This window comes from Poecilia mexicana, unplaced genomic scaffold, assembly GCF_051168715.1.
Source record: "Poecilia mexicana isolate PSO_F unplaced genomic scaffold, ASM5116871v1 scaffold_2, whole genome shotgun sequence".
In the NCBI taxonomy this organism is placed as follows: domain Eukaryota; kingdom Metazoa; phylum Chordata; class Actinopteri; order Cyprinodontiformes; family Poeciliidae; genus Poecilia; species Poecilia mexicana.
The window spans coordinates 14,980,764-15,005,993 of NW_028263371.1; the positions used below are offsets into that span (position 1 = coordinate 14,980,764).

General features: G+C 40.2%; 2 protein-coding genes across 5 annotated transcripts; one reads left to right on the forward strand and one right to left on the reverse strand.

Annotated features, from left to right (window-relative positions):
* The first annotated feature begins 1,361 nt into the window (after positions 1-1,361).
* LOC106927247 (GDP-Man:Man(3)GlcNAc(2)-PP-Dol alpha-1,2-mannosyltransferase-like) lies at positions 1,362-7,488 on the forward strand. Of its 2 annotated transcripts, XM_088011700.1 has the most exons (7): positions 1,376-1,478; positions 1,688-1,909; positions 3,099-3,301; positions 3,500-3,668; positions 4,402-5,039; positions 6,015-6,294; positions 6,611-7,488. In XM_088011700.1, exons 1-7 carry the CDS (start codon positions 1,420-1,422, stop codon positions 6,624-6,626), a joined length of 1,587 nt encoding a protein of 528 aa, XP_087867826.1. In that variant the 5' UTR covers positions 1,376-1,419; the 3' UTR covers positions 6,627-7,488. The 2 variants fall into 2 exon arrangements, with proteins under 2 accessions (XP_014858178.2, XP_087867826.1); XM_015002692.2 differs by having other exon boundaries at positions 1,362-1,478; positions 6,015-7,488.
* Positions 7,489-8,376: 888 nt separating this feature from the next.
* On the reverse strand, positions 8,377-25,172 carry nek5 (NIMA related kinase 5). 3 transcript variants are annotated; one of them, XM_088011685.1, is made up of 25 exons: positions 24,143-25,172; positions 23,384-23,520; positions 22,265-22,361; positions 22,022-22,119; positions 21,834-21,917; positions 20,818-20,888; positions 20,097-20,183; positions 18,242-18,296; positions 17,878-17,991; positions 16,868-16,954; positions 15,947-16,046; positions 15,463-15,492; positions 15,212-15,375; positions 15,057-15,115; positions 13,892-14,089; positions 13,545-13,623; positions 12,331-12,444; positions 12,187-12,234; positions 11,302-11,394; positions 10,389-10,460; positions 10,083-10,166; positions 9,838-10,012; positions 9,687-9,761; positions 9,464-9,587; positions 8,377-8,974 (listed from the first exon to the last, which is right to left on the reverse strand). In XM_088011685.1, exons 2-25 carry the CDS (start codon positions 23,504-23,506, stop codon positions 8,749-8,751), a joined length of 2,457 nt encoding a protein of 818 aa, XP_087867811.1. In that variant the 5' UTR covers positions 23,507-23,520; positions 24,143-25,172; the 3' UTR covers positions 8,377-8,748. The 3 variants fall into 3 exon arrangements, with proteins under 3 accessions (XP_087867811.1, XP_087867806.1, XP_087867800.1); XM_088011680.1 differs by having other exon boundaries at positions 9,687-9,758; positions 12,154-12,234; XM_088011674.1 differs by having other exon boundaries at positions 12,154-12,234.
* Positions 25,173-25,230: the final 58 nt, after the last annotated feature.

The following is a 25,230-nucleotide window of genomic DNA, read 5'->3' on the forward strand; positions in this document are numbered from 1 at the left end:
TGCAGTTAAAATCACATGTGAATAAGTTATTCAAAAACATGGAGCGAAATCATCCTCCAATACTGCATTTGCATACAATATTTATTTATTTATTTATTTATTTTGAGAAATACTAGTATTTTATTTCCTTGTTGCCACGTGGGTTTGGCATCTGGCTGGTGAAACATCACCAAACATTTTATTTCAGTTTCATGGAGATAAAATGTTGTCTCGTCTAAACGGATGGCATCTGTGCAGAAATCTGAAAAAGCAACAGTGTGAATTACATTTTAATTATTAAACAAATAATAATAAAAAAAGATGGACAGAAAATGGTAAACAGAAACAAAGAATGGTTAGATGAAACTTTAGATGAATTACGCACAACTGGGCGGATCTAGGGAAGGAAGTGTGAGTTTGTGTCATCTACTGGTGAATAGATGAATAATGACATGATTGTAACCGTGGGAACAGAAAGGTTAAACTGCCATTGATTTTTTTTTTTTCTTTTAGGTCAAAAAAGCCAAATAGTTATTTATGATTGCAGTGTGTTATGTTTCTGTATTGTACACTGGTGTTTAATTCTCTGAGTAAAACTGAAACAAAACTAGAAGATAGTAAATTTGCCATGTTCACTGTAAAAATACAAAATCTTACCAAGTATTTTGGCCTATGTCGTTGTACATGTGAAATAAGAAAAAAATTACTTAAAAGTAACTTTTCAGCAAAATATAGGAGCTTGTTTTAAGTTAATAATTCCTTAATATTGATGGAAAAAGTTCTAGCTGATGAAACTGTCAATGGTTCAGTTGCACAACATTCAGTTTATGAATATATAATCCTTGGAGTTTCAGGTGTTATTAGTGCTAATTTGCATTCACTTTTCAAATACACGGTCGTACTCCAACATCTCCTGACTGCATGAATGTCAGAGGCCTCTTCAGATGGGTTGCAAAACTGACTGCTACTGGAGATCCTTCTTGGCCACCAGCCACAACCACTCTTAAGACACTTTGATGATATGAATAGCGACATTTAATGACTCTTTGGAATATAACTGACTGTTTTAATGACGTCATAAGCTCATGTCACTCTGATAGGCCGCTTCCTGGATGACCCACGGGTTCACGTTAAGAAATGCACCAAGGATGGAGGTTCCCTTTTTCGTCACATCATTTCTAGATTGCGACACTTTCAAAGCGGTTAAGTGTGATTTGTTTTTCTTTCTTTCAGTCTTTTGCTTCTGAATTAATTGAATGTGGTGACGTACATAAAAACTGTTGAACACAGCCGTGAACCACAGCTTGCTTCCCTCGGAGGGCAGAAGTAGTCTATCACATGTTGATGACGTGCAGGTAAACAAAACGCTGAACCAATCAGAGAGCGGAGACTGGGTCAGCTGACAGGTTGTGGCGTGACGTCAGAAGCTGTGTTGACAAAATGGCAGGACACGAACATCACCACCACCACTTCTCTCTGTGCTTCTGCGATTTGATGAGGTACACATGCTGTTTTTTTTTTACCAAACATATACCATCATATAGAAAGAAAGTGTCGGAGAGAAATGTATTAATGTTCCGCTTAAAATTTAATTGAGGGGACAGTGCTAAGATTAGCCTAGCATGTAGCAGGCTAACGTCAAACTGGAACAGGTTTCAGGTGAACTCCTTCCGCCCTGCTCTCAGCTCTCCGTCTCCCTCCGCCCCAGGTTGCTGTGGTCCCTGGTGATGCCCTGCGTCTACCTCAGCCTGGCCCTGACCCTGCTGCTGGTCCTGGCTCTGCTGGGGCTCCGCGTCTGGTTGCAGGGTCGCCGCAAGACCCGCCGCGCTCAGGACGGCGGCCCGGCTGTGGCTTTCTTCCACCCGTACTGCAACGCAGGAGGAGGCGGGGAGCGGGTGCTCTGGTGCTCCCTGAGGGCCCTCATGAACCGGTAACCCAGCGCTCCGGAATAAAGCCCAGCCACACCCTTTTCTCTAAATATCTGCTCCGTGCTGTCACTGACAGGAACCTGAATTAAAGGTTTCAGGTGGCTCAGCTGGCACCGTGTTCAGAGGCTACAGTCCTCGATGCGGTTGTCCCGAGTTCGAGTCCCGGTCTTCCCTCTCGCCTCTCTCTAGTGCCTTTTCGTTTGTTGTTCAATAAGAGGCCACGAGATGACTAAGAAACCTTTAAAAAGCAAAGGTTTAATTGTTTACACAACTGGAGATAAGAGCAAACAAGCGTCAGGTCTCAGTGACCTGCCTGTCGACGTGGCCCTCTGCGACACAGCACCTCATGATCACGTCCCATAATCCTGTTCGAGTATAATAATCTATTTTAGACCTCAGTAATGTCCAGTTTTCAACCTCCATATATAGGGTTGGTCCACATAGACTTAAAATTTATCCTGATATTTTATGGTACCATAAAAATGATGAGATTACTTATTTTTTAGGTATCTATATATAATATATATATTATAGAGAAACACAAATGCTGCACTAGAAAACATTCCCATTTGTAAAGTTTCTTTAGGACACTAGTGAGAAATTAAATCTGTATCACTAAACTGCATTTAATCATATTTCCAAATGTACCGTTATGTATTAATGCTCTCATTGAACAAGCAGTGGAAAATATAGTAAAATTAACTATCTCGACAATATGGATAGTTTTATTTAGTTTTAAACACCATTAATTGGAATTTATCATATCAATAAATTCTTCTAAGAAATTTATTGCGATAATTGATAAACGATACGATAAATGCCCACCCATACCTCCATGGAGTCAAAACATTTCGTTATGATCTCATTTTTATCAGAGCGCTTTCCTTCAGGCGTTTGCTGATGGCTGTTTTTCCTCAAAGGTTTTCTTCCATTAAAGTCAGTGAATGGAGAGCTTGCCTGACAGTTGCCCTGGTAACTGATTCTGATGCTTCATAGGTTTGTGGTTGTGCCATATACCTAACTCTTTTAGACGATGGATTGAACAGATCTCTAAGATAACTCTGCTTTAAACTTCTCCAGAACCTTCTTCCTGGCCCGTCTGCTGTCTTCCTTCATCTCCCTTTTTTTTTAAATATTTGAAAATCTAAAAATGGAGAACTTATGGCAACCATTGCCTCCCCATTATTCCAGATACCCCAATGTCTCCTTTGTGGTGTACACGGGGGATAAGGGAGTGACTGGTGAGCAGGTCCTGGAGGGGGCGCGGCAGCGTTTCAACATAACTCTACCCCGACCCGTCACCTTCATCTTCCTGCGTCACCGCGGCCTGGTGGAGGCTGCTTCGTACCCTCACTTCACCCTGCTGGGACAGAGCCTGGGCTCCATGTTCCTCGGTAAGACATGAACATGAAACGCGCTGAGTGTTGAGTTTAGAAAAAGTAAAAAGATCCACGGCTCAGTTTTAGGTCAGTCGACTAGTAACCTGTGCTTCTACAAGCGTAGGCCTTTCTGGATCTTTGGGGGGGTTTTCTTCTTCTTGGTAAGATAAAGCAGCTAACAGAGGAGTGTGTGTGTGTGTGTGTGTGTTTTAGGGTGGGAAGCTCTCACAGCTTTTGTTCCTGACCTGTACGTCGACTCCATGGGCTACGCCTTCACGCTTCCAATCTTCCGCTACTTGGGAGGCTGCAAGGTGGCGAGCTACGTCCACTATCCCACCGTGAGCACGGACATGTTGACTGTGGTCAGAGAGAGGAACCCCAGGTAAAGATCACCGTTCAGCTTTACATCAAGTTTTGATGTTCTTCCCTCATCAAAAACACACCTGGAGTGTCACTTTGATTCCTTCATGAATGTTTGGGAAATCCTTTAGCCTCCCGTAGCAACCATTCAGCTGCCACGGGTGGATGCAGCTCCGCCTTCGTAACAAAACTCCTCCTAAAAACTATTTATTGCTTATTTTCAAGAAAACTATGGGTGTGAATGAATGACACATCAGTCATAAAACCACACATTGTTCTTGAAAAACATTAATTTGAAACAGTGTTAAATGGTTAATATCAACAAGCTGCACACAGTAACTGTATTTAGTCATATTTTCAAATGTATTGATATTTATCAATGCTCTCATGGAAGAAGTAGTGCAGAAATGTCAAAAGTAACATTTCCGATTATGCTGTCAGTTTTTTTTTAAATTTACCATTTTTTAAATTTTAAATTTCAAGTTTCTTTTAAGACAAAAAAAGAAATCATGCTCTTGTTTTTAGCTCTGTCAGTTTAGAAAGAGCTGGAGCTTCTTAAAGAGACAGAGGCCTTAAATTACAGCCAAATTTCTTTTAAGTCATATTTTATATACAGGAAGGTAACATAGTTACTTGATTGCGCCATAAAATGATTCCATGTGGCTGGAAAATACAGCATACTGCCCCTTTAACGAAGTGTTCTCTGATTCTTAGCAGAAACTTTAACATATTTTCCCCCAAACCTTTAACTTCAGGTTCAACAACGCGGACTTCATCTCCAGAAACCCGGTCCTGAGCGCCGTGAAGGTGCTGTACTACTGCCTCTTCGCTCTGCTCTACGGCCTGGCCGGCTCCTGCAGCGACGTCGTCATGGTGAACTCCACCTGGACGCTGGGGCACATCCTGGCCCTGTGGCGCTGCCCTGGCCGCACCAGCGTGGTGTACCCGCCGTGCGACGTCAGGGCCTTCCTGGACGTCCCGCTGGAGGGGGAGGAGGACGAAGACGAGCTGGAGGAGGACTGGGAGGAGCTGGGGGGCGAAGAGGACGGGAGAGGAAGAGCGGGAGGAGACACGAAGTGCCAGTCGATTGTGTCCGTGGGTCAGTTCAGGCCGGAGAAGGACCACCTGCTGCAAATCAGAGCGTTTGCCAAGCTGCTGGACAGGAAGGGGGACGGGCCCGGGGGCCGGGAGGCGCTGCGGCTGGTGCTGATTGGCGGCTGCAGGAACCAGGAAGACGAGGACCGGGTGCTGATGCTGCGGGGCCTCTGTCAGGAGCTCGGCGTCTCCGACCGCGTCGACTTCAAGCTCAACGTTCCCTTCGACGAGCTGAAGAGGGAGCTGGTGAGCGCCACCATCGGCCTGCACACCATGTGGAACGAACACTTCGGCATCGGTGAGAACACGAGAAACGGCCATGTCTCTGTTACCATGGGGGGAAATAAGTATTTGATACACGTCTAAAGACCGGAGAGGTTGGTGGAGGGACGATCTGGTGATTATCGTTTACATGAACCAATTGGTAGCAAAAATGTCTAAATAAGAGATTTCCAGGAATTAGTTCTTCTCTTTGAGTCTGTATTCTCAGACTGAGATTAAAGTATTTGACAATTATTTCAATAATCAATTTATCACAATTTGATTAATCTTTTCAGATTATTTAAGGTTATTTAATCTGATTTGACTTGCATAAGGTAAAAAAAGAAACACAGGAAGCTGTTTTATCTGAATTTTTATAGTTTCTCCATGTCAGCATTTTATTCTGAAGTAATAGTGAGGAAGTAAAGATTCTAAGCAAAATGCATCAAAAGCAGAAGAAATCTAGATTACCTCACTTGGATAATAACTACCTACGTCATATTTGTTTTCAGTGTACATGAGTTGCATGTTTCTCAGGTTGTCATCCTTAAAAACTCTTAAATTCATGTACCTAAAATTAAGGCCTTGAAATTCCTTTAAAAAGTAAGTTGGCCTTAAATAATTAATCACAAGTCTTGAATTTTGTCTTGGCTGAACGAGTTAATCTTGTATATTCTGTGTATTTGCAGGACTTTTCTGTCAGGCAAAAGCAGACATCTTTATTGTGCTAACCCCACTAACTAGCTGCTAATATACACTTGCTAGCAAGCTAACTTGATTGCATCCATCCTGGGTTAGTGCAAGTTTATCCCTGTTTGGCTGGACGATGTTTGCACATTCCTGTGGCGATAAAGGTCTTAAATTCCATTCGTGATGGTCTTAAAAAGTCTTACATTTGAGTTGGTGAAACCTGCAGAAACCCTGATTTCTCTTTAAATAATTTCATGCTATTATTTTGAAGGGTACGTCGGGTTTTATGGTTTAGACGTCCATCCTGTCTCTGTCGTTCCAGGAGTGGTGGAGTGCATGGCCGCGGGAACCATCGTCCTCGCCCACAAGTCAGGCGGCCCGAAGCTGGACATCGTGGTGCCGCACGAGGGCAGGCAGACGGGCTTCCTGGCGGACAGCGAGGACAGCTACGCCGCGGCCATGGAAATCATCCTGGCGCTGACGCCTTCGGCTAGGCTGGAGATAAAACGCGCAGCGCGGGAATCTGTGGGTCGGTTCTCAGACCAGGAGTTCGAAGCTTGTTTCCTCGCCGCCACGGAGGCTCTGATGAATCAGCTGGTGCGGTGAGGACGAGCGAAGGAGACCTGGTGTCCAACTGGGACTAGAGACGGGCGTCTGAGCAGAAAGCTAGCAGGCTGGAATCCGAAAACAGAAGAAGCAGCTCAGGAAGAATGCACCTGTCCCGAGGTGTAACTCAGGAGAGGTGCATTCTTCTTCTCAGTGATATTAGTGTAAGTTACACTAATATCACTGGGCAGTGATCTCATTCCGTTTAAAACAAGCTAACAGTTAAAGCGCAACACAGCGCCTCATTATTAGCTTACTTACCAGGAAATAAGACATTTCTACATTAGTCAAATTTCTCTGCTTGCTCTCCAGATTTTCAACCAGATAAAAATCTCCACTCTGAACAGACTGAGGAGAAAAAACCTGAACATTCCCAGTGACTATTACTGATATGTAAAAATGCCTTTGGGTCGTATGAATGACGCCGTGTTCCAGGCTAAAGAGGTCCGTATGTGGATGTGTGTTTCCTGAACTGATTGAACGATAATCCAGGTTACAGGAAACTCTCTGTAGTTGAAACTGATAAATGTTTATGGTCAGATTTAAAGAGGATCATCTTGATATTTGACTCAGAGATGAATGAAAGTTTTTGCGGTTGTTTGATTTGTCAATCATCTGGTTCTCACACGTCCTGACTTCAGGATGTGGGTCAATCAGACTTGGTTTATGCAACGAGGCGTTTAGTTCCCCCTTTGCTTCCAGTGTTTCTGTTTTTACTAAGCTGGACTTAGATTAGACTCACTGTCAACTAATCTGGGGAGAATTATAGGAACTGCAAAACGGAGATTTTCTTGAGTTTTGTTCTGGGTTATACTGTCAGTACCGGCATGATTTTGAAGAGAATTGTTTTTTCTGACTTCTAAAGAAATTAAATGGGTTATTTAAATATGATTTTTCTGTCATTAGAGGTTAAGAGGCTTTCTCTTTTTGCTGCTTCGTGTAATCTCTATAGTTATATTTAATATGAAGGTTTATCTGAGGTGACGGCCAAATCTACCATGTCTGAATGTTGTTGCTCTCCTCGCATTCCTGTTTTTGATGGGCATGATAATATAATAAAAGGTATGTTACAAACCCTCATTTTAAAGAGGCATTGATGCTGTTTAAGTCTGTGTATAGAGGATGCTTGGATTCCTGGAGAAATGGAAATTACACTTGAATAATACACAATAAAAGCAAAAGAAAAGTAAGAGATGCAGCTGATAATCTCTTGTGTGCTGCCCCCTTGTGGTAAGAGTCTCAAAGTACACTCAGAAGTATATTATACATTGAAGCCAAATACTTCACAGTTACTGGTGTTATGCATATGAAATGATAAACTGCAGGAAAAGTGATTTCAGAAAATAAACAGGTGAACAACAGGGCAGATTTATCTTCCTTAACCGAACCAAGCAGGCGGTAAACAGTCAGACCATTAAAATTTGAGCAGGTGTTTACTCTGAAATGATCCCAGTAATTAGCTTCAGTACAGCCTTGTTTCTTCTTAGTGTCTGAGCAAAATAAACAACAAATGGTCGACTACTGCATTTGGAGAGTTAGAGTGACATGTCATCTAGGAAAAATAGCTAAACTACTTCAGTGCAACTAAACCATCAGAAGTAAAATGCAAACTGATTATGTGAATAAAAGTGAGACTTTTGGCTGCTTCCATTCACTGCTGGTAGGTTTTGCATAACTTTTGCACGACTTGCTAGCATAAAGTCCTCCAGAGACGTTACTGCTGGAAAAAACAGGAATGCATCAAAAGAACAGTATTGGTCAAAACTGGAGGATGTTAACATTTGTACCTAAATAATGATAATATTTTCCTTTTGTCACTGTTGTGTTCTGCTGGTTGCCTTAGAACAACAAATAAACTGTTTTACATCAACTTTGAACACAGAAATGAATGACAGGTATGAGGTAAAAGTCCAAACACAAGTGAAAAGTTGTAAAATTGATTCCACTGAAAGGTGACCATTGATTTTCTCTCAAACAATGTTTGTTGTCAGAAATCATTTGAAAAGTGCTGTACATGAAATGTAGACGTATATTTCACAATCTGACTGACGGTCATGGTTACATTCAGTGTCTCCCTTTGTGTTTGGTATCAGAGGTGATGTTGGAAAACTAAATGACAGGTAGGCCACTTTTTTTTTAAATTAATTTATTTTTTTAGTAAATAAAGATTTTTTACATTCTTAAAACTACATTTATATTACTGTGCACTTAAAATCAGGCTTGCCAACCATTTTAGTCCAGATGTAAACCATGAATATGTAGCCAAGGCTTCATGAGTCATACCACTGTGGACTGCTGCTTACTCAACCCTCCCTATGTAAACTTCAGAGTGAAAACTTTCACCTCTTTCACACTTTTTAAGGGAGTTCATTCAGAATAATCCATCTGTTAATAAACCACTGAATCATTTCAGCCTGATGCTCTTGTCAGTCTGGGGCCCTTCAGGTTTACTAGAAACACCCACTTGGTGAGCCTTCACACTCTGAACCGCTGACCTCTGCTTGGGCTTGTTGACCTGAAGAGCCGTCTGCTCCTCCGTCCTTCCTCTCCTCTTCTTCATCCTCCTCCTGCGTCTCCGGCGTGTTTTCTCCAGGGCTCGAGTCCTCCATGACGTAAAGGTTCCTCATGGAGTCCGCCACGGCGTCTCTCAGCTCGTCCTCCGACTCCTCAAAGTTCCTGAAGAAAAACACGACATCAGTCCTACATTTACCTTCCCTTTGTTATATTTAAAAGATTCAGAATTCATTTTTCAGGCACACGGCATCATTTTATAGCATCATCAAGTAACTATGTTAACTTCAGTTGTTATGAAAATGCTGTGTGCATTTTGTTGATTGTGCACGACGCTCTACTAATACTTTTCAAAGACGTATGGTTGTATAATTGAGCATCTGTTTGCAGTGAGTGTAAACGTTGAATTTGGGGGGCGTGGCCAGCAGCTCATTTGGATTTAAAGTGACAGAGACCTAAAACAGCTCATTCTGATTAACTGAAATCTCATAATAGTTGTTTTGGGGTTTTTTTTTTTTTTGCAAAAAATGTAACAAACATGTTTATTGTTCAGCCTTAAGGTGACCTTTAATTTGTATTTGCTGTCTCTCTTTTAAAACAAATATGTGGTTTGTACCAATCTGGGTTCATAGTGAAGTTTAAGCTTGAACTTACGTGTCATCATCATCAGACCTCGACTCCAGATGCTCTTCATCCATCTCTATATCTGAGTCCTCTTCCTCGTCTTCCTCCTCCTCTCGTTTTCCCGTCTCCTCCTCTCCCTCCGTCGCGTCTAACGCTTCATAGAGGACAAACAGTTCAGTGTTCAATGTTCAGTGAATGTCTTTAGCCTTCAGTTTCCTGCCTGTTGGTGTTTTGGCCTGACCCGTGTCCAGACCTGGTGTGAGTTCGGCCTGAGCCAGCGCGTCCAGCAGGGAGCTGGGGGGGCCGCTGGTCCACTGCCTGCGACCTGCTGGGGGCCAAACGTGTGTCAGACATGAGGAGCTTTAAAATCACATGGGATACGTCGGTCGCTGTGTGAGCTGCACCTTCTGAAGGCTCAGCCGCTGTGCTGTACGCAGAGCTGACGGCCATGTTGGCCAGGGCGTCCAGCAGAGTCTGAGGGGTCCTTTGGCTCCACCCCTTTCTCTCCTTTGACCAGTCTTTGAGCTTTAGCTCCTCCCCTTCCTGGAAGCTTAGCGTACGGTTGAGAGGGTCCACTTCCTGTTTGGTGAGAGGAGAAGAAGAAAACTGAAGACATGTAGCGAAAATGACTTTGTTTCAGTTTTTCTACCTGCTTCTGTTCGTTTTTCCTCTCCTCCTTTGTTTCTTCTTCTTTTTCTTCTTCATCCAGCCGGATTTCAAACATGATTCCCTTCTGCAGGAACCAAAAGATTTAGATGCTGTTCATCATTTTCAAACAGTCTCACTTCATTTTTTACTCAATTATCACTGCTGAGTGACAAAGGAATGACTTTTGAAAATGTTTGAAATATTCCTTTTATACACTAACTGAGCTTTTCAGATGCTGTCCCATGTTGTGTTTAAGTATTTGAATCAAAATTAGATATTTTTTTAGGTTCAGCAGGCAGAACTTCACCTTATCTTTGGGTTTTTTCTGAGAATGTCCCTCGTCTTCTTCTCTGACCTGCCTCAGAACTGCGTCCATGTCCTGCAGCGGGAAGGAAAAACCCTGTGTAACCTGAGTGACTTAACGACAAACGTAGGATTTGACCAAGTTTCCTAATGAACAGCTGGAGCTTCGAACCACAATAACAGAAGACGATCAGCCCAACAACAAAGATACAACACATCTTATCACAGTGTAAAGGTCTAAAAGCTCAGGTGAAGCATTACATCCACTGAAAGACGGGTGAGTTAACTTGAAATATTGAGTTAATCAAATCAAGTTTATGCCGGTAAAGACATTAGGTTTATTAAGTTGTCATGCTAAATAAACATAAAGTAAGTTTAGCTAACTTAATTCGACTACATGTAACAAATTAACTCAATTTTTTAAAAGTGGATCTGCTCTCTCTTTTTTTTCCAAACCATTTCAAACCTGTCAACTTTTTTATTTTTTTATTTATTTATTTTTTACATCTGATAATACAACCACAAATGTCGGCGTGTTTTTTGGTGTATTTTATGTGTAAACTGCTAAGTTAAGTCATACATCAGATACTGATACAAATGGATGAAAACTTGAATTTGAGGAAAGTTCCCACTAAGTTTTCTAGCATTTAGCAAATAGTCATAATTTTGGTAACTCTAAGCTAAAACAAGAAAAGTTTGTTCTGATTTAACTTGAGAGAGTGTCTTTTTATTTAGTGTATTTAGCTTCAACTGTCCACTTTCACAAAGTCATAAATAGTCTTAGAATATTCTGCACAAGTTTGATCCTTTGATTTCTGAGTCATGTAAATATCAAACTCACTTCAACGCCACACACTCGAAATGTATTTTCCTTTGTTTCCAGAAGTGTGTTTCTGTTTTACTGTGGTTCTTCGTACCTGAGCAGGTGTTTCTTTCTGTTCTTCAGTATCCGAGGCGGGCTCCGGGTCTCGAGCTTTTTCCACCACAAAGGTTCTTTGTTTTTCTTGTGGCTGATGAGTACAAACACATGTCTGAAGCTGCTGCTATGAATTCTGTTACAGATAATACTTTAGGTGCCTTGTGAGCTTTTGGGATGCAGCTTCGTCATACGCAGCTGCTGCATCAATCATGCAGCCAAACCCAAACCTTCCCCCATGTGGTTTACATGCTGAGCAGAGACTGTGTGAAAGAACCGGGTGTTAGGCGCCTGAAAAAGCTCACATCGTTTACTTTCTGAACCACAAACAAACAATCATTTATTTATGTGTCGGCAAAGCAGGTTTGAACAGAGTATTTGTAAAACTATCTGGATTTATTCTGGCATCTGAAAAACCCTTCAAATGTTCTGCTACTGTATTTTTAAGTATGACTACCATCTAGTATTTACAGCTCTAAATATTGATATGTTAGAAATGCTATGAATAGGAACATTGTTGTTGAAAAGTCCTTTTATATGAGTGAATCCATCATTAAGTGAACCATCATGATACAGATTAATTCCACTCAGAATGGCGTTTTAAAGCCTTGATATGATTATGTTCAACTTACAGCTAAAACACGACAAGATCAACAAAATTATTTTTAATATGGAAAAAAAAAAAAAGAAATCGAGCCTGGGCTTAATAAAAAAAGAAAAGAAAAGGTTATTTTTCAAAAGGTGTTTTTAATCTGACAAATTGGAAGACATTAATTTATTGGATATGTCTGCATATATTACACAAACTCTTTATATAAATGCATTATATATTAATATAATCTAATTTGCATACCTCTGATTCAGCTCTCTGTCTCATCTGTCTCACCTCCTGATGATACTGTTGCCTGATGAGATCCAGCTGACGCAGATACTCCTACACACATTTTATTTTAGATTTTTGTACAACTTTTTTAAAATATAATTTTGCACATTAATTTCAGTTAATGCAGTTGTCTGTTCCGTGTCCCACCTGCTGTCCCTCATATTTTCTGTGCAGAGGAAAGTGTTGGTTGTCATGTAGTCCAGCGTCCTGCTCCTGACCGCCTGGTTTCCTGTTACTCTCAGCTGTACACGGCCGCAGACCCTGGAGTCAATAAAAGTCACCAAGACAAGAAAACAACTGAGAAAAGTCCTTTAGATGCAGCAAATAGTATTTAAATAAGCTTGAAGTTGACAATATTTGTCCCTTTTCTACTTATGATTGTAGATTTTGATTCAATGATGCCAGTTTTGAGTTGCATTTATTTTAAGGATGTTCATGTGAAAGATTTATTTTCGCATGAACATATAATTTATCCAACAGCTTATTATACATCTAGATTCTTCAGTACTATTCAGTTCTTGTTCAGTTTCTTGTTCAGTTTTGCAGGTTTTCCATGTACTTCTATAACAAATATTCTGTTCTGCTCTATTGTTTTCTCTTTCTGTGGTCAGATAACATTTTCATACCCAGAACTATTTCTAATGTTCACTAACTTTAGTATTTTAAACTGCACAAACTGAAGATTTCACTCACATCGGCATTGCAAGAGCTTGAAATTGAGACCCATTTCCTGATTATTTCAGCTAATAATTATTTGACCACTAGGGGGCAGTCATAAGCTGCATATAGAGAACTGGATGCTTAGGCACCAATTAAAATACGGAAATAAAAATTAGAGGAAGGTGTCATGGCAAAAGTAACCTAATCTATCTTAATGTAGTAAGTAGCACACTGCACATTTTAAGCCTTTAATCACAATAAACATGCATTATACATGCATAAAACGTGACACATGCTTCATATCTGTGACGGTTGGAGATATTTCACAAAATGGCTTTTATTCCATGATGTTTGGTTCCATGTAAAATATGTTGTGAACAACAAAAGCAGTGTAATAAAATGCTACAGATGTCCTTTCACTGAAAGATTCACTTCCTGATAACATTTATTCATTACTCATCGTCGTCGACTGTCATATTTATGCATACAGATATATGTCTGTTTCAAACCACGTCCAGGTCTGCTTCTAAATCCATCCATTAAAATAAATGATGGCCTAATATTAGTGTTCACTGTGCTTCCTGAAGGTAGTTGTACATTTTATCCAAAATGTAAAAATCAGAAAACTTATTAGAACAAACAAACTCACTGCAGAGGCGGTCGGGTTTAAGCCAACCTGATGGTACGGAGTTTGGTCTTACCAGCTGTTTCTCTGCTCTCAGTTTGTACTGGTTGGCCTCGTGTTTCCTCTGCAGGTACTCGTTACGAGCTGCAGCCACACTGACAGACACAACAGGTGAAGGTGAAGACGTGTTGCCGTGGCAATGGGAACAAGATAAAATTTACTGAAGCTTTCCATAAGCAGTGGGAAAGTTTGGAAACAACTTATTCCTGCTAGGCATAAAACTGTGGCTAATTAAAGCTGAAGCAAATCTAGATTTGATGTAATTACTTCAGACGAATCAGTTTCTAAACAGGAAGTTGTAAAAACAGATCGCATATTTTGTTGATCTTTGATGGAAATGTGCTGCTTTTCTGTGCCACTCACAGCTGGTATGGTTCCACAAGTGGACCGTCTTGGTCCCAGTACTGCAGGTTCACATCCAGGACTCGCTCCAGAGCCGCAGGATCAGGAGCTGAAGGTGGAGCAGCAGCAGGAACGTCCTGATTCCTCCTCTGAATGACATCCAGCTGGGCGTGATAGTGCTGGTAATGGATGTCAGGCTGCCTCCCATCCAGCCTGTAGCTAGAAGAACAACATATTCATTTCAGAAGGTTATAAAAATGACTGGATTGTGACTCTTCTCAGGGCAGTTTTTAATCTTTACCACTTTTCAAACAAAACTTTTAAAAAATATAACGTCCTTCATTGATATATCTATGCCGGTAGATAAAAAAAAAAGGAGTACATTTCCAGCAAAAAACTTTCGTTTTTTAGATATTTTTGAAATATTCTAAAAAAAAAAAAAAAACTTGGAAATTTCTGAGTTTAAAAAGTAAAAAAATTGCTAGAAAAAGCTCAGCGATTTTTAGATAAATCTCAGAAATTTTCTAGAATTTTTTTTTTTCACTTTCAGAAATTCTCAAAAAGTCAAATATTTTCAACTTTTTAAGTATTTCCGTAATATATTTCTTAGATAAAATTAAAAATTTCTGAGTTTTTGTCAGAAATGTACTCCTATTTTCTATCTGCTATGGTCCTGATTTTGCCATCGTAAATAAAAATATTCTTTCAGTTTCTCAGACTTCTTAGAGGTTAACCGTGATCTGACTACAGGCGATAAACATTCACTAACACTTTACATAACTAACACAGGCAAAGTTTAATCAGGAGCTGCGTTTCTGGTACAAATGTTTTTGATATTCCACTTGAAAAAAAAAGACAATTTTGCAATTGCATTGTTTCCGTTAAAAAAATCGCACCTGAATAAACCTGTCCACATGATAAGTCATTAAAAATCATAAGTTTTTACAGACGTAAACACTTACAAGTGATAATGAGAAAAGATTTTCTAAGCACTTTGCTGAAAATGTGCTATATAAATAAAATTAACGTACCTTACCAAATAGATGTACTGAAATACATCTGTTTCAATATGACTGAAAATTAAAAAATTTTTCAGCATTAAATACATTTAAGCACAAGTTAAATTTGTGCATTTTTACGGTTTTTGGAAACGCAGCTAGTTTTGAGGAGGCTTTTTAATACCCACTTCTGAATCCCTGCAAACGCTCCGTCTGCGGCTGGTTTGGCTGCTTTTTGATGAAGAGGCTGCAGTAGCACATAAACACAAAGTTAAACCAACAGAAACACAAAAAACCCAGATCCCGGATCAAACAGAGAGCATTGATGCTGCTTCAGCCCTACCTTGTAGGGAGCGGCGTTCACTCTGAACGGCGCTCTGTGGTCCAGTTTAGCAGCCGGTTTCCTCTCTGCTCCCCCCGGCCTCTCTGCTGCCCCCGGCCTCTCTGCTGCCCCCGGCCTCTCTGCTGCCCCCGGCCTCTCTGCTGCTCGCGCCTTCTGCAGCTTCTCTGGACGACAGCGGAGAACAAAATGTTTAGCTCTCTATTTTAATATATACTGTTTGTTGGAGGAAAATATTAAGAAATAAAACCTACTGAGTTTTCCATCACAGTGTGTCAGGGTCACTATAGATAGAAAAAAGAAGAGTGAGTTCCCACCATAAAACTCCGCAATTTTGAGATTCATCTCAGAAATTTTCAAGAACAAAATAAGCAAATTTCTGAGCTCCAAACGTCAAAAATTTGCTAGAAAAAAACCCCCTGAAAATTTGAGACTAATTTCAAATATCTCTCCAAGTTTTTTTTTAAAAAAGGAAAAAATTATTTTGGAAAATGACTTGGTAAGATTTTGTGTTTTTGCAGTGCACCGTTCTCTTGTGGTACTAAAAGTCTTACTGTATTATTAGTAGCAGTGGATTTCATTTGAAATGTATCCTGAATGTTTTCAAAATGATCTATTGTGGCAAAACCATCCCAGAGCCGTCGAGGAGAGTAACACTGACATTATCAGAGGTCAATGAACTCTTATTTAAAAAAACAAAACACACAGTCGATGAGTTTTCACTCTGTGCTGCGTTACCTGCTGGTTTTGATGCTCTTGTTCTTAATTTAGCAGCGTCTGATGCAGCTGCTGCTCCGTTTCGAGGGGAAGCCGCGTGGTTCAGCTCCCCCTGCATCGTCTGCAAACACCGAAAACCACAAGCACACATGCCACCACCGATAGCTCGTATTTTACATCACTGTTTACGAAAGCCAATAAGAATTTGACAGATTTTATGAGAAGCAGAACAGTGCGGTAACTCTTTGGTATGTTCTGTAGAGGCATTAGAGCTTTTTCCTTTTATAGAATATCAGAAAACAAACAGCATAACAAAGACCAAGGAATGCAGCAGACACATCGGGGATGACACTTTGAAGAAGTTTAAAGCAGAATTAGGTTATAAAACAACATCCTAAACTTTAGACGTCTCATGTACATCTGTTTAATTCATTGTGTGACAATAAAATCCAACTGACAGTCTGTGGGAAGACTTGATAGACGAGGCACACAGACGTTCTCCATCCCATCTGACCGAGCTGCAGCTTAGTTTGGAAAGAATGGGAGGAAAAAACTAAGATATCAGTGCAGATGTGGAAAGTTGGTAGAGTCTTGTGGCTGTAGCTGCGATCAGAAGTGACTCTACAAAGTGTCAGTGGACACAGATTTCTGTTTGCAAAAATAATAATAATAAAAGAATTAAAAACCATGTTTGTTTTTTCTTTTACTTCACAATTACAGACGACTTTGAACTGATATTTGTCATAAAATAAAGCTTTGCTTTGCACTGGTGCTCTAAAAAACTGATATAATCTATTCGTGTTTTCATTTAAATTACTTTTTTTTTAAGTGTTTTATTTTTGCCCCTTATTTGTATATTTTTTAAGCAATGCTACCATTTATCATGCACATCCTTTCACTAACATGACGGTTTAAACTACAGTGATCAAACTGAGCCGTTACCTGAGCGCTGACGTGTTTACTGACGTGTTTTTCTAAAAATGGCCGCCGGAGGACTGAGCTCACTGAGGGACGGTCTCGAGGGTTGACCTGAAAAAACAAAACAAAACAAAAAAAAAAACAATGTATTTTACAAATATGATATGTTTTCAAGTATGTCCCACAATATCTATTCTACTTAACTATTAAATTATGTTGAAAAGTTATGAGTCAGTTTATTGTGCAAGAGACGAGACAACAACCTCATCAGAACCTCTGATGAAATAATACATTTGAGGTGATAAAACTAAGAACTGTGTATTTCTAACTGTGGTGTCTCCAGAGGACAACAGAGAATCACGAGACGCTCAGGATAATAAACAGCTGCTTAAACAGTTTGTGACATTCTGTCATTTACACCTGGTGCTTCTAACTTAATCCGACCTGCTGCTGCCAAAGGCCTTTAGAGAGAGAACAGCTATAATCCCATAACACCGGTTCTTTGATCCCTGAACTGGACAGCAAATTGTGCTGACTTTTATTCTAGTCATAAAATCGGCTCCATGGTCTCTGTGAAATTCTCACTTCCTTCTGTAGGAATGTCGGGTCCAGCTGAGACGGCTCCGATAAGTTAGAAAAAGAAACAGGAAAAACTGTGAAAACTCAAAAATCTCGGACAGGAAATAAAAACATTATTGTTAAAGCTTTTTCGCAACTAAAGTTCTAGAGTCTTGTACGTTTAACGTTGCTAAAATAAGCTGAAGTTCTAAAATATTCTTATCTTCTAAAATGTTGTGAAAGAGTTAACTAACAACTTCCAGAGGGAATTATATAAACAAGTACTTTACTAAAGCAAATAAAAAAAAAAAACTATATACCACAGACTAAACTATCACTTCTGTATGATGAGTCATTTTCAACCTCCTCTGACTCTCATGTCAGGAGCTGATTCTTGTTGTAGCGGCTCTGTAACTTCACTTGTTCTTGCCGCATCACGTAAACGCTGCAACAAAAGAGACAAGAGTGTGTCCGACCTTGAAGAGCTGGGTAACCAGCAGACGAAGGTCGTGGGAGTAGCGGCTGGGGACAGGTGCGTAGTGGCCTCTGCAGATTTTGCTGACCAGCTGCCTCAGGCTGTTGCCCTCGAACTGTAAGTGGAGAAACCCAATTAGTAAATAAGACAGGTTTAAAAAGAAGCTAACGATCAGTTAATTTAACAGCAGTAAATGCATTTTTAAAGGGGCAGCATTATGTTTGTTCCAGTCAGTCAAGTAGCTATGCTACATTAAGTTGCTATAAAAATGCTATATGACTTAAAAGAAATTTGACTTTGTAATTTAATAGATGGATGGATGATGGCAGCGTTAGCTTAGCGCTGATGAAGCGGTTAAAGCTTACTGGATGCCTCAGGCTGCAGAGTTCATAGAGGACACAACCGAGAGACCAGATATCTCTGCAGAAGCAAAAACACAAACAAAAGCAAATATCTATCAACCTCAATCAATTTCCCCTGGTTTTAATTACACCATTTCACAAACATCCTCCCTGCTAACGTCCCACTGAGTACATCTTACACAACGTGACATGCATTTGTTGAAAAAGCGAGCAGTGCATCATCATCTCACACCCTTCCGCTAAAGTCATAAACCTGGAGGGGAAAAACAAAGTTAAACGCAAAAAAAAAATGTCTTCAGGTATTTGTTTGTTCTGGCTCAGAGTCAAGTATATGACGAATCTTGACTGTACTTTGACGTTTTGAGGAGAGGATGAAGGCAAACACTTCAAGAGGTTCAGAATTATATCCACCTCAAAACGTCGCTGATAAGTTTTCGATAAGAGTCTTGAGCAGAAAGAAGAGGAGGTCAGTTTGACCTCAGCTTCTCCAAAACGGGGGAACAGAAAAGAGCAGATGAAATAACACACAAAGAAGAAATAACAACAGCTGCTTCAACTTCAACCAGCGAGCTTCAAAACCAGGCCAAATAGAAATCATTTATAAGTGTTGTATAGACTGAACAGGCTGAAGATATTCAGTCTATCCCACTTTAATAAGACAATCTGGACATGAAGTGCTCCTCTGTACGTGTCTGCACTTGCTGTCAGAATGAAACCCCCTCTGGGTGGATTGCAGCTCTACTAGGTCACAACACCAACATTACACAACCGCGGCTTATTGTTGCTCTCACACATGATCGTCCAACAGAGACAGACATGAAAAGCGTCAGTCAGGGACACAACTCATCTGTCCACCAAACTCCACCCACGTCCAGTTCTACTGCAGCCGTCGCAAGTGAGGAGAAACTTTGGACTGATTTCAAACAACTCCGCCCTCGTTGTAAGGAATTTTATTCCACAGCTAAAACCCCACAGAAGTGTTTCTGGTGCCTTGGTTTTCATATAAAGAGTGATACGAATGTGTTGGGGAATGTATTGTTTTTTCATCAATCATTGTTGTAATAATCTTGTGCCGAATATCAGCATAGAGCAGGAACAACATTTGTTGGCCCTCAGCTGGTAAATTCCCTTGAACCAGCAGCAAAGTGACAGGCAGGCCGCAGCAGGTAGAGCCACTCAAAGGTAGAAACAGAAAGTAAGAACAGCAGACGGTACAGTGAGGGCAGAGTTACAGCGGAAGAAAAAACTCAGAGAACCTCAGAGACATTAAGACGGAGACCTGCGATCACTTTCTGTTTCTACTGCTGATCACTGTCAGTTCCCGGGCCGCCGACTCCACATTCTCCTCCAGGACCTCAGATAAAAGGCTGCACTCATCCTGTGGCCAGTTTTGAGAAAGTTTTGGGCTTTAGGGTCCTGATTGCTGTTTGCCATATCGTGTTAACGTTTCTCTGGTGACATGACCATGAAGCATATTTAAATTCAAGTCCCAATTGCACATTTTTAAAACCTTCCTTTATTCCCCTCTAGACTCCTGCATGACAACTGAAGTTATTCATGGTTTTTTTTTATTTCCAGGCAGATTAGGTTGAAATTCTGAAGACTGTAGATTAAATTCTCAATTACTTTCTCTATGCTTTTCCTGTTTTATTGTTTTTAATCTTAATCTGCCTTGAACTTTACTAAAAATGACTGAAAAAATTCAGTAATTTTTTGGTCATGTCTCAAATTTTGAGCTGTTAGCTCAACACTTTTTTTTTTTTAAAGTTAAACAGAGTTATTATTAAAAGTAATATTATACAAACATTTTACGGTTACAACACTGCAAACAACTGATAACTGAAGGTAACCGACATACGTTTTGTTGTTGTAGGGCCGACTCTCACAGATCTCTGGTGAGAGGTAGTATGGCGTCCCGACACACGTCCTGGCCATCTCCAGGGTGCTAAACGGTAAAACAGAAAAACAATCAGCCCACCATCAGTTACGCCTCAATACGGCTGAGAGCAGAAATGGCTCTTAGGCTGTAAAGTGTGACATGGTCTCTGGTGTAAAGTATATTTTCTATCAATATTAAAAAGCTATTGACTCTTATGTTTAGCTAAGTAAGTTAGTTTTGTCTCATTTCAAGTGTACTAATATCTTTGCACTAGAAATTAGACCAAAAATACTTGGTAGGATTTTTGCTTTTCCAGTCCCTGGCATGAAGATTTGCTATATTGTCCCTTTTTAATAATTCATATCTACAAAATCGTTCCTTTTCTTGCAGCTTGTAGAAGTACCAAAACAGAATACCTTCCTTTTCTGCCTTTTACATCCTTCTATGTATTGAGAGTAACAAAAAATATTGTACAGCTTAGACAATAATCGCACACTTTATCGTACTATTGAATCTACTGTTGCAATCAAACGCTACTAGCCGGCTTCCATTTCTACACTCCAGTGTTTACTTGTCCGAGTCGACAGTTTGAGGAATGCTAATCAGTTGTTTGGAGCTCCTCTGTGACTTACGGTGGACTCGCTGACAGGCAGCTGCATCGTGTGTGTGTACGTGTGTGTGAGGATCACACTTGACTTACTTATTCAAAATTCTTGCGATACCAAAGTCCCCCAGCTTTACTTTCATCCCTCCACTGGTTAGGAAGATATTCTAGGCAAGAGGGAGAGCAGGAATGAAAACAGATTTGCGTGTGTGTGTGTGTGTGTGTGTGTGTGTGTGTGTAAACTGATACGACTGATGAAACAGAGAGATGGCTGTGAACAGAAATGCAGTGTGTTGTCATCTTGCTGAGTTATTCTAGCAGCTGGCGCAGAGAGCCGTCTTTGTTCAGAGCAGAACTGACCTCAGGACGGTTCTGCTGTACAACTAAAGAGCTCTGTAATGAAAATGCTTGTTAATTAATGAGCTTCACCCCAGAGACAAGATGTTTACAATGTTTATAGACGCAGAGCAATAAATGCTGCACAAATGATCTTTTCCGAAGCGCCACAAAAACTAAATCTGTTTCCTCTCCCTGCCCCCGAGTTTTTCCTGCAACATCAGACATTTCCCCTTGAGATTAATACATTTTAATCATAAACAATTAAGCAATTGTAAAATTGAACAATAAGTTCAGAGTGTGCAAAACAACATATGAAATGATGTCATCAGGTTGTGTCAAGTCCCCTTCTTTCATCTGTCCATCAACTCAGATGTTTCCACAACATGATGCTGCAGTTTTAGTCGCTGGAGAAACAAATTGTTCTCATGTAAGTAAAGGCCGAGACCAAACCGTTTAAAATCCACAGTGGAACTGTGATGAGTTTGTAAATAATGAAACGTCGTATGTGTACAGAGCAGAAGTTGATTTACTCTGAAATCAACTGTTTTTGTTAATTAAATAAAATTTCATTTGAACATTTTATTGACCTTACTGTGAGTGATGCAGTTTAAATAGACACAAAAAAAACATGTTTTTCTCGTCGTAACACAGAAAAATATCCCTACAAAGATAAAACCCCTGTTTGTTTGATATAGAAATATACAAAGTTTTAAAAAAAAGTGTTTCAGTAATCCTTAGTTGTATTTTTAGTCTTTCTTTTCGGCGTGTTTCACCTGAGATTTGATGTCTCTGTGAAGAATCTTCCGGTCGTGGATGTGCTTGAGGCCCAGGCAGATCTGGATGAACCAGTCCACAATCTGAGAAACACAAACTTCACTTTATTCTTCAGTGTCTGACAGGGAGCACAGCCTTTGGTAACGTTCAGGCTCAGGTTTCAGCTGAGCTTCAGGTCAGTCGCTACCTGCGCCTCCGAGAAGGGAATTCCTCTCTGCATGCTGATCTTCTTCAGCAGGTCTCCGCCATCGCAGTACTCCATCACTATGTACAGGCTGCCCTTCTCTGCACACGGAAAGGATTTACAAGTGGTTCGTTTCTGACAGGACAGGAAATGAGCACCTAAACCTACTAGAGATATGATAAATGTATGGCTGCATAGTGGATCAGTGGGCCTATAAAACGCTCTGGAAGGACGATCTGCTCCCACCTTGAAATGTCGTGATGAAAGAAACGATGTTTGGGTGTTTCATCTGTGACAGCAGAGTCACTTCTTTCTTAGAAGCTTCTTTCTCCTTCGCTGACATCTGAACAACAAACACACATAGTCAATGAGACGGCTCTAAAAGTGAATGAAACTATAAGAGAGATTTTTTTTAAATTGGTTGGATTTTATTATATTGTACAGACATTTTTTTTGAGTCCAACATATTTCATAGGTTTAGAGGATGCAGTCTCTTCCTATTTTGTAGCTTTTCTATTTTGTTCCAAGAACATGAAAAACTTTCTGCTCATTTTAATGCATATAAAGGGACAATCTTATGTGTTTTGCAGGCATATAGTGCTATTTTATAGCATAATCAAGTAACTGTTAATATCAGTTGTTACAAAACTGCTATAGATATCAAATATGACTTAAAAGAAATCTGACTTTGTAATTTAACGTCTTGAAATATCTTAACTCTAGATCTTTTTGTAATTCCACCTTCAGGAAGATATCACAACATGGCTCCTCTATTAACCCTTTAACAACATTTTGAGCAGCGCTCCACTGAGAAGTAGCTCCTGTAAGCTCAGCAGATACACAGTTCTACTGGGTGTTTGCTAATTGCTGCTGGCTAGTCTGAAGGAGCCGAGTGAGGAGGACTGGTTTGTGAGGTGGAGACTCGGTAGTTTGTAAACAGCAGCTGCGAGGAGGAGCTGCATCTCGAAGGCGGGGCTAGGCCCACCCAGATGTTTATCCCAGCTGAATGGTTGCCTCGGCACATTGAAGGATTTCTCAAACATTAGTCAAAGAAAGCTCAAACTGGTCCATTTTACCTGATACTGCCCCTTTAATGCGTCTGAAAGAAATCCTTGCTTTATTTCAAACTCCAAAGACAATCAGAAAAACAAAAATATTCCTGATTGTATTGATAAAATTAGTGATATTTGGTAAGAGATGTTATGTTATTGTAAAATCTGTGAGAAATGTCTGTTATTTTTTAAGTAGATATTAGAATTCATTCAGTAATTTTGATCTTTCTTTTGTTTTGGATGTTATAAATTGTTCACTTTAAACGTGTGCCACTTGTGGTTTCCCCGAGCAAACTGGTCTGCGTTCCTGTACCTTCCTCAGACTGATCTGCTTCACCACGCAGCTCCTGTCTCCATCTCCCCGTTTGTCTCTGACGAGCAAGGCTCTCCCAAACGCACCTTCTCCGATCTGCCGGATAACCTCATAGTCATTCATAACACCTGGAAATGCTGCCACGCACACAACACAGAATAATCAGCGAGGTGTTAGCTGTGCCAGAAACAAGCTGCAAAGCGTTAGCTGCAGCATTTTTTACGTTTTTTTCTCGCTGTCTGCAGTCAAATCAGACCGAAGTTCACTTGGTTTCGGGTCAGTTAAAATACCGACTGAGCCAGCCCGCCCAGAACCCAACCAAAATTATTTATATCTTCTAAATCCCACAATATTGACAGAAATAATACGTCAAAGATTTACTTATTATTCAAAATCAGAAGTTTACATAGAGAATGAACGGGGGGAAGCCCGGATGTTGATGTCATGGCTTTGGAAACTTCTGATAGGTTAACAGACACATTTGAGTTAATTAGAGAGGCACACCTGTGGCTGTATTTATTTTAATGTCACAGCTGGGCGAAGCACACCGTTTTCTTGTATCATATGAAAAGTAAGAAGAAGGCCGGCAAGATGTGTGTGTGTGCATATCACACTAAAAGTTTGAGTTGAGTTCCCTTTTCAGTTCAATATGTCGGTTGCCATGGATACGGCAACACAGTTAGCAAGTTGACTATACTTTCTTTGTCCGGAAGAAGAGCTTTCTTTTTTTAACGCTTTTAAATAAATAAGTTTACTTACGGGTATGGAACCTCACAGATGCAGTACAGTTAACATAGCTGAGAGAGAGAAAACAACAGCAACAAGTTGAAAAGTCGCGAGACGTCACAGTAATGTCCGTAAAAAAAACAGTACGGCAGGCTAGAGAAGGTGCCGCAGAGGACACTGGGAGCTGTAGTTGTTTTCACGCTATGAGTAGAAAACTCGATTCCCTTCACAACAGTGAATTTCAAGATTTGTTAAAAATCTTAAAATATTACTTTTAATAATCAAAAAATATACATTTTAGTGGTTAGAAAATAATGTCTTTAAACGTCACAATTTGTCGACTAAGAACTATGGTTTTCCTCTTTTTCAAAAGGAAACTGATACGACACAGATACGTGACACGCCTTCACCGAAGTGACACAGAAATCTGAGTCTCTCCTCTGCCTACTCTTTAAAGCCGATGTGCAAAGGCACAGCGGTTATTTAAATCCTCAGAACAAGAGTAGAGATTTGGAGATTCATTCGCAGCTCATTTTGCTGTTGTCACATTCAAGTCAGAATAAAAACCCGTTGGAGCTCTCAGGTGTGTTCATGACCTCCACAAGGTCAGGTACTGCACCTGTAAAAAGTTCAAATAAATCCTCCGAGACTGTTAAGATTGTTTTCAACGTCCAATGGAGAAAAAAAAAATCTATGCAACTTTGAATGTAAGAAGACAGAAACTGTATGTGGTTCTTTATCCATTGCTCTAGCTAAATATGCTTACCTTATTTTAGACTGCAAGAAAATGAGGAGTGGCTTGGTATGACATTTACAATATCAAAAAAAAGATTACCTTGAGCAAATATAACATTACAGTAATAAAACTAGTTTCTCATACAGTGGTGTGAGTAAATGTAATGCTTCAGTGTGGCGACTCCCCCCAAACTGTGATGCGAAACCCTCCTCTGTACTTTCAAGGTGACCCGTCCATCTTAACTCCTAGTTCTTTTCCCATGATCCTCCTGTGTTAGGGGCTGTGAGTGAGACTTTAATCACAAATGAATTTCCACTGCGATCAAATGACACGAGCAGTGACAGCTGATCCTATGTCCAGACCCTGACAGCACCCATACAACATT

Bases quoted from the DNA above. Each gene is read 5' to 3' on its own strand.
- LOC106927247 (XM_088011700.1), top strand. From the start codon at position 1,420: ATGGCAGGACACGAACATCACCACCACCACTTCTCTCTGTGCTTCTGC. The intron at 3,669-4,401 runs GTAAAGATCACC...CTTTAACTTCAG, and splicing joins GTCAGAGAGAGGAACCCCAG to GTTCAACAACGCGGACTTCA. The intron at 5,040-6,014 runs GTGAGAACACGA...CTGTCGTTCCAG, and splicing joins GAACGAACACTTCGGCATCG to GAGTGGTGGAGTGCATGGCC.
- nek5 (XM_088011674.1), bottom strand. From the start codon at position 23,506: ATGAATGACTATGAGGTTATCCGGCAGATCGGAGAAGGTGCGTTTGGG. The intron at 18,297-20,096 runs GTATGTCGGTTA...TTGCTTCTGCAG, and splicing joins CGGCCCTACAACAACAAAAC to AGATATCTGGTCTCTCGGTT. The intron at 13,624-13,891 runs GTGAGTGGCACA...TGTGTCTGTCAG, and splicing joins CTTGTGGAACCATACCAGCT to TGTGGCTGCAGCTCGTAACG.